The sequence below is a fragment of the Halichoerus grypus genome, chromosome 15, assembly GCF_964656455.1.
Source record: "Halichoerus grypus chromosome 15, mHalGry1.hap1.1, whole genome shotgun sequence".
Taxonomy (NCBI): Eukaryota; Metazoa; Chordata; class Mammalia; order Carnivora; family Phocidae; genus Halichoerus; species Halichoerus grypus.
The window spans coordinates 17,811,597-17,823,393 of NC_135726.1; the positions used below are offsets into that span (position 1 = coordinate 17,811,597).

The 11,797-nt window shown below is 58.7% G+C and overlaps 3 protein-coding genes across 6 annotated transcripts; all 3 read left to right on the forward strand.

Moving 5' to 3' along the window:
* Positions 1-111: 111 nt before the first annotated feature.
* On the forward strand, positions 112-3,427 carry LCAT (lecithin-cholesterol acyltransferase). Of its 3 annotated transcripts, XM_036114996.2 has the most exons (6): positions 112-347; positions 1,042-1,198; positions 1,278-1,393; positions 1,484-1,579; positions 1,661-1,885; positions 2,832-3,427. In XM_036114996.2, the coding sequence occupies exons 1-6, from the start codon at positions 194-196 to the stop codon at positions 3,404-3,406; spliced, it is 1,323 nt and encodes a 440-aa protein (XP_035970889.2). In that variant the 5' UTR covers positions 112-193; the 3' UTR covers positions 3,407-3,427. The 3 variants fall into 3 exon arrangements, with proteins under 3 accessions (XP_035970889.2, XP_035970888.2, XP_035970890.2); XM_036114995.2 differs by having other exon boundaries at positions 1,278-1,579; XM_036114997.2 differs by lacking the exon at positions 1,484-1,579.
* Positions 3,428-4,972: 1,545 nt separating this feature from the next.
* PSMB10 (proteasome 20S subunit beta 10) lies at positions 4,973-7,837 on the forward strand. Of its 2 annotated transcripts, XM_036115002.2 has the most exons (8): positions 4,975-5,171; positions 5,417-5,504; positions 5,592-5,689; positions 5,802-5,942; positions 6,216-6,331; positions 6,442-6,500; positions 7,170-7,321; positions 7,448-7,837. In XM_036115002.2, the coding sequence occupies exons 1-8, from the start codon at positions 5,116-5,118 to the stop codon at positions 7,557-7,559; spliced, it is 822 nt and encodes a 273-aa protein (XP_035970895.1). In that variant the 5' UTR covers positions 4,975-5,115; the 3' UTR covers positions 7,560-7,837. The 2 variants fall into 2 exon arrangements, with proteins under 2 accessions (XP_035970896.1, XP_035970895.1); XM_036115003.2 differs by lacking the exon at positions 7,170-7,321 and having other exon boundaries at positions 4,973-5,171.
* A 1,813-nt stretch (positions 7,838-9,650) lies between these two features.
* On the forward strand, positions 9,651-11,720 carry CTRL (chymotrypsin like). Its single transcript, XM_036115001.2, has 7 exons — positions 9,651-9,714; positions 10,310-10,413; positions 10,505-10,584; positions 10,702-10,783; positions 10,954-11,134; positions 11,221-11,354; positions 11,443-11,720. The coding sequence occupies exons 1-7, from the start codon at positions 9,651-9,653 to the stop codon at positions 11,602-11,604; spliced, it is 807 nt and encodes a 268-aa protein (XP_035970894.1). The 3' UTR covers positions 11,605-11,720.
* Positions 11,721-11,797: the final 77 nt, after the last annotated feature.

The window sequence follows — 11,797 nt, forward strand, 5'->3', positions numbered from 1 at the left end:
TGGCACCAAGGGAAGAAGGCGGAACTGAAACCAGGCCCAGAGCTGGCTCCGAGGCTATGCCCCTTTCCGGCAACCTCTGGCCACCCCCATTGGCCAGGCTGTCCCTCCCACTGGCCTTAGGGCCCCTCCCACCACCACTCCAGATAAGGCCAGCCCAGGACTGCTTCAGTGGGCAATAGGCACTAGGGCTGGAATGGGGCCGCCGGGCTCCCCATGGCCTTGGGGGCTGCTGCTGCTCGGGCTGCTGCTCCCCCCTGCCTCCCCCTTCTGGCTTTTCAATGTGCTCTTCCCCCCGCACACCACGCCCAAGGCTGAGCTCAGTAACCACACACGGCCCGTCATCCTCGGTAAGCCCCCGCCAGGCCCCTGATGCACCAGGCCAGACCTCGGGGAGCCTGGGCCCCAGCCCCCTGGTAGCAGACCCTGCCAAGGCCCTTCTGCCCCTGCATTCGCCCTGATACCTGCCTCTCTGTTTGAGGGTCCAAAGGCTTCTCCTGCAGAGAAATTAACCCCTTCCCCCACCACACTTCCTGTGTCTCTGAGCTGTCTACCCTAGGCGGGTGGAGTTGGGGGCGGGTGTGCCTGAGGGCTTGGCCAGGGCATTACAAGCTGTGGTCAGCTGCAGCCACTCAGCCCCCATCCCAGCAAGGACAAGATGCCCAGCCCAGGAAAACAGAAGAGGCCCATCAAGGCCTGCCTCCTCCTCCTAGGCCCAGCCCCCACTCCCCCATAGCTGTTTGTTCTCACCTTGGACTTCGGCATGAATGGAGAGCCAGGCCAGGTGTTTGCCTTTTGCGGACAGGGGTCAGTGGCCTTGGCCCCTGCACCTTCCCTGCCTGAGGGGAACCTGGGCCCTGGGCTGCTGGGGGGATGGGGTGGGATCCTGTTTATGTAAAGGATCAAGTCCTTAGTTCCTGGAGGTTGAGGGTGTGGGAGATGGAGGGGCGGAGCTGATCACAAAGCGAGAGGTCGGGGAACAGGCATGGGGGGCGGGGCGAGGGAGGAATCCAAGGAATTCAGAATGAAGGCTAGCGCCCACAGTGCCTGGCTGCCTGGGGAATCAGCTGGAAGCCAAGCTGGATAAACCAGATGTGGTGAACTGGATGTGCTACCGCAAGACAGAGGACTTCTTCACCATCTGGCTGGATCTCAATATGTTCCTACCCCTTGGAGTGGACTGCTGGATTGATAACACAAGGTACATGCCATCCCCTCTGCCCCGGCCCCCACGCTCGGCCCCTTGGCTGCTGGCCTGCTGAATGTCCCACTGCCCCCAGGGTCGTCTACAACCGCAGCTCTGGGCGCGTGTCCAATGCCCCTGGTGTACAGATCCGTGTCCCCGGCTTTGGGAAGACCTACTCTGTTGAGTACCTGGACAACAACAAGCTGGCAGGTGTGTTTATTGGGGAAAGGGCGGGCTGCAGCCGTGGCCGGCCCACAGGAGCTGTGGCCAGAGCCTCCAGTGCTGCTGCCTTCCCCACAGGTTACATGCACACACTGGTGCAGAACCTGGTCAACAACGGGTATGTGCGGGACGAGACGGTGCGGGCCGCCCCCTACGACTGGCGGCTGGAGCCCAGTGAGTGTCTCTGCAGATAGTGGGCTTGGGGCAGGTGGGCCGTGACCCCCCACTGCCCTGACCCCATCCACCCTGCTGTAGGCCAGCAGGAGGAATACTACCGGAAGCTCGCCAGGCTGGTGGAGGAGATGCATGCTGCCTACGGGAAGCCTGTCTTCCTCATTGGTCACAGCCTCGGTTGCCTACACTTGCTCTATTTCTTGCTGCGCCAGCCCCAGGCCTGGAAGGACCGCTTCGTCGATGGATTCATCTCTCTTGGGGCTCCCTGGGGGGGCTCCATCAAGCCCATGCTGGTCTTGGCCTCAGGTGAGAGGGCCTCAGACCACCTGTGTCGTTGAGGGGCCTGGGGTGGAGGGGGATGAAACTGACCATGGGCCTGCCCTCACTCCTGCTTCTGCTCACAAGGCCAGGCTGACCGTGCTATTTACCACCCCTGAGGCCTGGCTCCTGTCACTGGCCCCTTGAGAGCAGTGAGCCCGGCCTGGCCTGGTAGCTCCTGCCAGAAGTCTGTTTCGGTGGTGTTTCGGTGGCAAAAGGAAATAAACAGAGAGGAAGTGAACCTCGGCAATCTGACGCATGGACCTACGTCTGTTCCTTGTGGTCTCAGGGCCTGCCCACTCAGCTTTCAGCGGCCTTCTGCTTCCAGGAGCCCGTTTTCCAGGGATCTGCCTACTGAGGACAGATCTGCCAGAGCCAGGGCCACACCCTAGAAGCCCCTCTGCTCTTCTTGAGAAGTGGCACAGCTACTAACTATATGAGTACTAACTGTATGCTGGGCACAGCCAGACTCGACCTTCCCCCGGTAGCTCACGATCTGCTAAGGGAAAGACTCCATCAGACTCCGTCAATAAGGGCCAAACACAGACACAGTCTAATTTTATCCTTCCCAAGAACATAGCTCTGACCCCTGCATAGCCCCAGGCCACAGGGCCCAACAGACACTTGGCTGAGGGAGAACCACCAGCACCATCCTCCCATCTACACACATACACACCCATCTTCAGGAAACCAACTTCTCCCTCCTTTTGAGGCTCTACAGCTCTGCCCCACAGACGTGCCACCAGGGCCTCTCGTTCAGTAAGCACACAATGAACACCTATTGAATGCCAGGCCTGCTCCGAGTTTGTGGCTTGGAGTCAGCGTTGGAATTGGCCAGGGACAAGATTGAGCATCTGGCTGAGCTTGGGCTGGGAGGCAAGGTGTGGGCCAGAGGTGGCCAGGCTCCCTGACCCACCTGGCTTTGTGTTCACAGGTGACAACCAGGGCATCCCGATCATGTCCAGCATCAAGCTGAGAGAGGAACAGCGTATATCAACGACCTCCCCCTGGATGTTTCCCTCCAGCGAGGCATGGCCTGAGGACCACGTGTTCATTTCCACGCCCGGCATCAACTACACAGGCCGTGACTTCCAGCGCTTCTTCGCAGATGTGCACTTTGAGGAAGGCTGGTACATGTGGCTCCAGTCACGTGACCTACTGGCAGGCCTCCCAGCACCCGGCGTGGAAGTATACTGTCTGTATGGCGTGGGCCTGCCCACACCCCGCACCTACATCTTTGACCACGGCTTCCCCTACACAGACCCCGTGGGGGTGCTCTACGAGGACGGTGATGACACTGTGGCCACACGCAGCACGGAGCTCTGTGCCCACTGGCAGAGCCGCCAGCCACAGCCTGTGCACCTGCTGCCTCTGCACGGGACAGAGCACCTCAACATGGTCTTCAGCAACCAGACTCTGGAGCACATCAATGCCATCCTGCTGGGTACCTACCGACGTAGCACCCCTGAACCCCCAACTGCCAGCCCAGGGCCTCTGCCCCCCGAATAAAGACCTTCTTTTGCTCTCTAAGCTTTGACCTGTGTCCTGTGGGTTGAGGAGGAGGCACTAGTAGTGTCCACCCACCAGGCTTCGCTGAGTAGCAGCCATAGGCCTGGTACTTTGTGGAAGGTCAGGGCAAGATGGACTTTGGTGAAGCCTGGGATTGAATATGGAACCCTGAGATGTAGAGCTTCCCACTCTCCTGGTTGAGCTGTTTATGCAGGCTGCCTCTGCTCTGGGGATGGGGGACTGGAGGTAGCTGCACACACAGCTGTGGGATGGGGGCACTTGGAGCCAAGGGTGCAGGGCAGGGAAGAGGTGAGCTGTCCCCTGCCCGCTCCCCAAAGGGCAGATGGATCCCACCACTAGACAGGGCCTTTTTTTTTTTTTAAGGTTTATTTATGGGGGGGCGGGGCAAAGGAGAGGGAGAGTATCTCAAGCAGACTCCCCGCTGAGCACAGAGCCCACCACAGGGCTGGACCCCACAAACCATGAGATCATGACCTGAGCCAAAATCACGAGTCAAGACGCTCAACCGACTGAGCCACCCAGGTGCCCCCCTAGACAGGGCCTTTTGAGTGCTAAATGGGTGACAGAAGCACAAGAGTTTAAAATCTGGGGGAGAGACAGCCACGAATCATATCATTTCTCTAATGAAGATTTAATTAATGGAGCTAAGTGGTCTGAGAGAAAAGTTTAGGGAGCACCAAGGGGCTGAGTCTTGTGGGTCAGGGAAAGCTTCCCAGAGGAGGTGGTGCCTATTCTGAGATCAGACGGGATGAGAAGGGTAACGTGGGCTGCTGTAAAGACTTGGGTTTGAGCCTAAGAGCAATATGCAGTTACTGAAGGGGTTAACCAGGGTAAGAGCGTAACCAGATTTGCAATCTAGAAAGAGTCCCTTCTCTGCAAGGTAAAGGGTAGCCTGGGGTGGGGGCTGAGGGGCAGGAAGCTTGGGGAAGCCAGGGAGGGTAGTGCAGTATCCAGGGGAGAGAGGATGCTAGCTGAGACTAAAGCGGTGGTTAGGAGAATGATGTGGACAGATAAAGGGTCATTTGGGAGGAAAACTAAGGCTTGGCCATAGGCAGAGGCAAGCATGCCTCCAGGCCACTAGATGGACAGCCCCACAGCATCCCTCTTGAGAGAGGGAAGACAGCACCTGAGACAGGGAAGCAGGAAGGATCCGTCACCATGGTGGAGGACTGAGCTTTGGTGTTTCAGGTTTCAGGGAGAAGGCAAAGGCAACAAAAGAGCTGAAAGAAAGAGTGTGCCAAAGGACAAAAGGCAGCCATGCTTGATGTTGTTGGGAGGCAAGTAACAGAAACCTGGCCAGGGTGACAGTCTTAGGGCTGAGGGACTTGAGGTTAGAGTTGGGATACTGATAGGAAAAGCTAGGGGCTCAGGCTGGAAGGGGGAGGAGCTGCTGAACAATGGCCAGACGGAGGCATTTGTCCCTCTGTTCAGAGGACTAGGGAGCAGGATGGAAAGCCAGGCAAGGACATCTCCCCTTTGCCAAGCTGCCCAGGACCAGAGGTGAAGGTGAAAGTGAAAGAGAAGCTGCAGAAGGGGGCCAGCCACGCTCTGAGGAAAGGTGAAACCGAAAGCCAGACGCGTCAGAAGGGCTAGGGGGTTGCCTGACAGAGCACCCGACTTTGGCCCTTCTTGCTCCGCTCTGGTCGAACGTAGACCTCCAACCCCTGGACCACCCTGCCCACCTCCAGATGCTGAAGCCAGCGTTAGAGCCCCGAAGGGGCTTCTCCTTCGAGAACTGCCAGAGGTGATGGGGGCGGGGGGGTTGGTCGGGAGCGGTGCTGCCTATGTTCTCCACGAGGGCTTCTGGGAGTGGAAGCCCCAGGGCCTTTATTCCTGGTGGGGGCGGAGGGGCGGCAGCGTGTGCTGGGCGACTTGGGTTCCTAGGCTCCCACCCCTAGAGGTGAGGGAGGCTAGGACAGAGCTGGAGGATGTGACGGATGGGGTCCCAGAAGAGGAACCTCAACCTGGGCCACTCCACTCCGTTTCCAGAAATGCATCCTTAGAACGAGTCCTCCCAGGGCTCCGGATCCCTCAGGCACACAGAACCGGTACCACCATCGCGGGCCTTGTGTTCCAAGTGAGCAGGGACTTGGGACTGGAGGGTTTAGAGGGACTGCTGGGGAATCGGACAGGCACTGAGCCAGCGGCCCCTCTCCCTCCCCAGGACGGGGTCATCCTGGGCGCGGATACGCGGGCCACTAGCGATTCGGTTGTGATGGACAAGAACTGCGAGAAGATCCACTTCATCGCCCCCAAAATCTAGTGAGAAATCCCCAACCCCTTTGCCCCACTCAAGAACGGACCCTCGTTCCCATTCCCGGTCCCCGCAGGCCCTAGCCCCGCCCACACCGACCCCCCCCCCCTTCGTTCTCAGCTGCTGTGGGGCTGGAGTAGCCGCGGACGCCGAAATGACCACGCGGCTGGCGGCGTCCAACATGGAGCTACACGCCCTGTCCACGGGCCGGGAGATTCGCGTGGCTACGGTCACGCGCGTTCTGCGCCAGACGCTCTTCCGGTGCTGGGGCGGGGCTAAGATGACTCTGAGGAGGGGCCGCTGTAGGGAGGGCGGGACTGAGAGGATGTGGGACAAGAGGAAGGGCGGGGCTGCGAGAGCCCCGGAGACCGGAAAAGGCCGACCTAAGAGGAGCTGGGCAACAGGAAGGAGCAATGTTAGTACCGGGGCGCCAGACGACAGGAACGGGCGGGGCTCGGGTCCGAGGGCGGTGTCACGGAGGGGCGGGACCTGAAGCCCAGGGCTTGGGGCTGACCACGCCCATTCCGTGAAAAGGTACCGGGGCCACGTGGGCGCGTCGCTGATAGTGGGCGGAGTAGACTTGACTGGACCGCAGCTCTACAGCGTGCACCCCCACGGCTCCTACAGCCGTCTGCCCTTCACAGCCCTGGGTGAGCGCTTCCGCCCCTTCCCCACGAATCCCGGCCCTGCGACCGTGGCCTCACGTTCGTCCCGCGGCCGGGTGGCCACGACTGACCTCAGATGCCCCTCCTATTTGCAGGTTCCGGCCAGGACGCCGCCCTGGCGGTACTGGAGGATCGGTTCCAGCCGAACATGAGGGTAAGCAACAGCTGTCCCTCACTACGCGTTCATTGATGGGTAGGGCACGCGGGAGCTCTGGTAACACAAAGGTGAGGTATCATGGCCTAGTCTAGAGGTTAGGGAGGGCTTCTTGGAGGTGACGACTGAGTGGAGACTGAGGGGCCAGTGGAGTCAGAGTGAAGAAGCGCTGTTCCAGCAGATGACCGTCAGTGCCAAAGTTTGGACTGCCTGGAGAAGTCAAAGGTCAGGACCCTTTGAAGCTGAGGGAGGAGGTAATGGGCAAGTGGGGTCTGGAGTCTGGATTTTGTTTAGGGTGGGATGAAAGTGGATGACATGTGTTGCTTCAGAGGTGCCTAAGGCCCAAAAGGGAAAAAGCAGTGAGCCAGTAGATTGGGGAGCAAGACCACATTGGTTGGGTGGACAGCACTGGAAGCAGAACCACAAGTTTAAGTGACTCAAGAGAAGTTTGTGAAGATGGGGCACTGGGAACACAGCATCTCTGGAGAGAGGGAGGCAGAGACCAGGGCAAGGGAGCTTGGGGTCGATGGGGGTATAGGGAAACAGAGGAGTCTGGGTATGAGCAAATGGTAAATAATCTGGGCTTCGAGATGAACAAAACCTCTAGGCTGTAGCCTGAAGATGACACCAGAAGGGTCCATCAAGCCTCACGCACACATATCATCACAGCTGGAGGCCGCGCAGGAGCTGCTAGTGGAAGCTGTCACTGCAGGGATCCTGGGTGACCTGGGCTCTGGGGGCAGTGTGGATGCATGTGTGATAATGCGGAGCGGCGCCAAGCTTCTGAGAACATTAAGCTCACCCACAAAGCCCATAGAGAGGTGGGAGCATGGGAGATGGGGGACTGCTGGGGAGGATGGGGCAGTAGCAGGGGAGATGGGGGCTGCAAGAAGAGGATGGGCCACATGATGGGCCCAAGTTGAGAGGCCGTCCCTCTCCTCTCCCAGGCCCAGCCACTACCACTTTGCCCCTGGGACCACAGCTGTCCTGTCCCAGACAGTGAAGCCACTGACCCTGGAGCTGCTGGAGGAAACCGTGCAGGCCATGGAGGTGGAGTGAAGTCGGATGATGCTTAGGGCTTGCAACAAGGGGGGAATAAACCCAGGAAATACAAAACACCTAAACAGGGCGCCTGGGTGGCCCAGTCAGTTAAGCATCTGCCTTCAGCTCAGGTCATGATCCCAGGGTCCTGGGATCGAGCCCCGCATCGGGCTCTCTTCTCCGCGGGAAACCTGCTTCTCCCTCTCCCACTCCCCCTGCTCTTCCCCTCTCTCGCTGTGTCTGTCTCTGTCCAATAAATAAAATCTTTAAAAAACAAAAAAACCAAAACACCTAAACAGATGGCTGTGTTGTTCCTGGGTGGAAGGGGGACTAGCAGCCATCAGGACTCTGTGGCTAATGTACACCTGCAGGGCCTGGCCTAAGAGGTGCCCTTTACCCATCGCCTTAGGCATCTACTCCTCCAGAACCCCAGCCCTGGCAAGCATTGCAGCTCAAGGTGGAAAGCCCCCTCCTGACTCTCTACACCATAGAGGTCCCCCTACCACTCCAGTGCCTTGCTCTTGCCCTCTAGTCCGCTGGGGACTGTTGTAAAACCCAGAAGGCCCCACACACTGCCCCCACCTAGAGCCTTTACCTGGCTCATCAGTGTCCCATGGCAAAGCCCACACCTCTGTCAAGGAGGCCCCCATGGACCCCACAGTTAGCCCTCAATGCTGATAGAGGAGCTGCTCCCTGACTCCAAGGGCAAGTTCTCACAGAACACTCCTCACCCCTGAAATACCTTTGTGCAACCGCTCACATGACCAGGCACACCCTGAGGTGCTAACACCAAACAGGGCTTCTATTTGCACGTGCTGAGCTGTGAAGGGAGGGGGGGAACGACCTCCCAAGTTTGCTGGGCTGACAGGCGTCACAGGGCTCATGCAGAGAGAGATGACATGACACATTTATCCAGCAAACCTTTGCTGAGCACCCACTGAGGCCAGCCTAGGTGCCATGTGCTGGCAGGAGCATCCTGCCCTCAGAACGGCTGACTCCACTGGAGCTTCGGAACTGTTAAGAGTCTGCCCAACCCCTGGGGAGGGTCTACTCTGAGCTGGACTTCCCTGGACCCCTGATTGTGCTTTTCCCCCCAGTATTTTATTATGAAGATTTTTAAACATAGAAGCTGAAAGAATTGCATTGAACACCTATATACCCACAATCGACTTTACAGTTACTATTGTTATGTTTGCTTGATCACATTTCCATCCCTCTGTTCAACCATTAACACATCTTATTTTTTTTGACTAAAGTTTGGAGTCAGTTGGCACCCCCCACACCTCTAGGAGCCCAGTCAACTTACCCATTGCAGGTTTGCACACAGGGCTGTCTTCTCTTCCTCAGATGGGCTGTGGACACCAAGAGCTTGCCCACGGGAGCCCCAAGGCCTGGAGGCTGTCAGAGATTTGATGGCTGTCACCCTTGCACCCGTAACTTCCATCTCTGCCAGTCACCAAGGGCTCACACCTTACCCTCCTGTGTGCCAGGCCTCTCCCAGGTGTCATCTCATCAATAAGAGTGTGGGCTTCAGAACCAGATGAAGGTTTGGGTCCAAACGCACTATGTGCTGTGGGAGAGTCACCATCTCTTTGGGCAAACTGACTCCTGTTCCAAGTTGGTGAGAAATCACTGAGATGCTGTTAGATTTGTGACCTGCCAGAACCCCTGTCCTGGCCGCATGGCCCTGGCCCTCCACAGCACAGCTGGACATTCCCTCCACCCATCAGGAACACCCCTGGGTGCTGAGCAGGCCTCTCTGTCTGGTGCCCCTGACAGCCTTGAGAAACTTCCCTGATCCCAGCCACCAGGTAGTCCACAGACCTAACTTAACCGTTTAAGTCCTTGCTACTCAGCACTCAACACCTGGGATGTGAGGTGGTTCAGGGAGCCAATCAGAGACCAGGCTCTGGGGGGTGGAGATGAGAGCCCCACACCTGGGCTCTATCTGATAAAGTCTAGGCCTGGGTCCAGGACCTTGGCCTAGAGACCCTCCTCTTGACCAGAGCATGGGAGGGGGCTGAGCCCACACAGCTGGCTTGGCCTCAGGCCTGGGACTTTTGCCCAAGGACGAGGAGAACCATAAAAGCAGGTTCAGCTCTCAACCTCATGCCTGCCACAATGCTGCTGCTCAGTCTGACCCTTAGCTTGGTCCTCCTCGGCTCCTCCTGGGGTGAGTGGGCCTGGACTAGCCCTGATGACCAGCCCTAAAGCAACCCGGCTCCTAAAACCAGCCCAGGCTTCCTGCCCAGGGGCTCGGGGAAGGAGTTGGACTGGCTGGAAGGGAACCAGGTGAACAGAGTGGGTAAAGGAAAAAGGATGTGCCAGGGTTGGGGGAGGGTGGGGGCAAGAGGTGGGCAGGGACTGGTCTCACAAATGGGACAGGAGATCAGGCCAGAGCTAGGAGCCAGGGAGGGTTTAGGAAGCTGAGAAGTGAAGGTTGGACGTGTAGTTTAGGGAGAAGCCTCTGGCTGTTGAGGCTGGAGCAGGTGGCGAAGCCAGGGAGGAGACTATTCCAGGGGTCAGGGAAAAAAATGGCCTGAGTTGGAGGGTGGGGGTGAAGTTGGGGAACAATGGGAAGTAAGGGTGGAGAGAGATGTTAGAGAACGGACAGAATTTGGGGACATAGGTAACCAAGATACCTAGAGATTCTCAGGGTGAGAAGGGGTAGTGACGAGCCCTCTCAATTTGGACCCAGCAGGAGGTGGGGAGAGGTGGGTGGGGGTGTGGGGGTGTGGGAAGTAGGTCCTCACCATCCCAATGGCCAGGCTGCGGCGTTCCTGCCATCAAGCCGGTACTGAGCTTCAGCCAGAGGATTGTCAACGGAGAGAATGCAGTGTCGGGCTCCTGGCCCTGGCAGGTGTCCCTGCAGGTACGTGCACCCCAGGGGTGGGGCAGGGTACCAGGTGCTTCATGCCTAGGTGCAGCCTGAGCCCACCCCTACTTCTGACCCCTGACCCCAGGACAGAAGCGGCTTCCACTTCTGCGGGGGTTCCCTCATCAGCCAGTCTTGGGTGGTCACGGCTGCCCACTGCAATGTCAGGTGAGTACTCCCACTCTACCTGCCCCCGAGCCCACCTCTGCCCACCTCCTTCCCCTGGATGCCCCTCTCTTGTCACTCTGCCCTCCCTGCGGCTGCCCAACCCCACTCTCACTGCAGCCCTGGCCGCCACGTTGTTGTCCTGGGCGAGTACGACCGATCATCCAATGCTGAGCCTTTGCAGGTCCTGTCCATCTCAAAGGTGAGTATCTAGGCTACAGACATGGAAAGGAAGAGTGGACGGGGCCGGGGGCGGGGGGCTCTGGGGATGAGGAATTCAGGGCATGCCCTAGGCTAGCCCCCTCAGCAACCATCAACCCTGGGGGGCCTATGCCCACCACCATCCTACCTGGCCCCTTCCTGGTTCCACAGGCCATCACGCACCCTTTCTGGAACCCCACCACCCTAAACAATGACCTGACACTACTGAAGCTTGCCTCCCCTGCCCGGTACACAAAACGCGTCTCACCAGTCTGCCTGGCTTCCCCAGATGAGGCGCTGCCTGCGGGCCTCAAGTGCGCCACCACTGGCTGGGGACGCCTCAGCGGCGTGGGTAGGATCTCGGGCCAAAGATCTGGGTGAGAGGGCCAGGGTGGGAAGCAGTCATCCAGGGCCCAACCATCCCCTTCTGGCCCCTAGGCAATACGACCCCAGCGCGCTTACAGCAGGTGGCTCTGCCCCTGGTCACCGTGAATCAGTGCAGGCAGTACTGGGGCTCACGCATCACCGACTCCATGATCTGTGCGGGCGGCGCAGGGGCCTCCTCGTGCCAGGTGAGCATCAGCCCCCCGTCCTGTCCTCTGCACCGCCCTGTGGCACCCCCTCATCCCCACGCTGACTACTCTCCTCTCCCTCCCTCAGGGAGACTCCGGAGGCCCTCTTGTCTGCCGGAAAGGGAACACATGGGTGCTTATTGGCATCGTCTCGTGGGGTACCAGCAACTGCAACGTGCGCCAGCCTGCCATATACACTCGGGTTAGTAAGTTCAGCACCTGGATCAACCAGGTCACAGCCTACAACTAAGCCTACCATAGGCCCTCTCCCCACCTCAATCCAGTAAAGACGCCATGCTTTGTCCTCTTGTGTATTCTTGTCTGTCCCTTCAAGGGAAAGGAGAGGCTCTCGGGAGTCCCCCTCCCCACTTGGGACTCTGACTTCTGGCATGGCAGATGTTGAGTCAGATCTTCCTAGAGTAGCCATGCCAAGGCCAGGCCCC

Bases quoted from the DNA above. Each gene is read 5' to 3' on its own strand.
- LCAT (XM_036114995.2), top strand. From the start codon at position 194: ATGGGGCCGCCGGGCTCCCCATGGCCTTGGGGGCTGCTGCTGCTCGGG. The intron at 1,580-1,660 runs GTGAGTGTCTCT...ACCCTGCTGTAG, and splicing joins CGACTGGCGGCTGGAGCCCA to GCCAGCAGGAGGAATACTAC. The intron at 1,886-2,831 runs GTGAGAGGGCCT...TTGTGTTCACAG, and splicing joins CATGCTGGTCTTGGCCTCAG to GTGACAACCAGGGCATCCCG.
- PSMB10 (XM_036115002.2), top strand. From the start codon at position 5,116: ATGCTGAAGCCAGCGTTAGAGCCCCGAAGGGGCTTCTCCTTCGAGAAC. The intron at 6,332-6,441 runs GTGAGCGCTTCC...TCCTATTTGCAG, and splicing joins TCTGCCCTTCACAGCCCTGG to GTTCCGGCCAGGACGCCGCC. The intron at 6,501-7,169 runs GTAAGCAACAGC...ATATCATCACAG, and splicing joins GGTTCCAGCCGAACATGAGG to CTGGAGGCCGCGCAGGAGCT.
- CTRL (XM_036115001.2), top strand. From the start codon at position 9,651: ATGCCTGCCACAATGCTGCTGCTCAGTCTGACCCTTAGCTTGGTCCTC. The intron at 9,715-10,309 runs GTGAGTGGGCCT...CCCAATGGCCAG, and splicing joins CCTCCTCGGCTCCTCCTGGG to GCTGCGGCGTTCCTGCCATC. The intron at 11,355-11,442 runs GTGAGCATCAGC...TCCCTCCCTCAG, and splicing joins CAGGGGCCTCCTCGTGCCAG to GGAGACTCCGGAGGCCCTCT.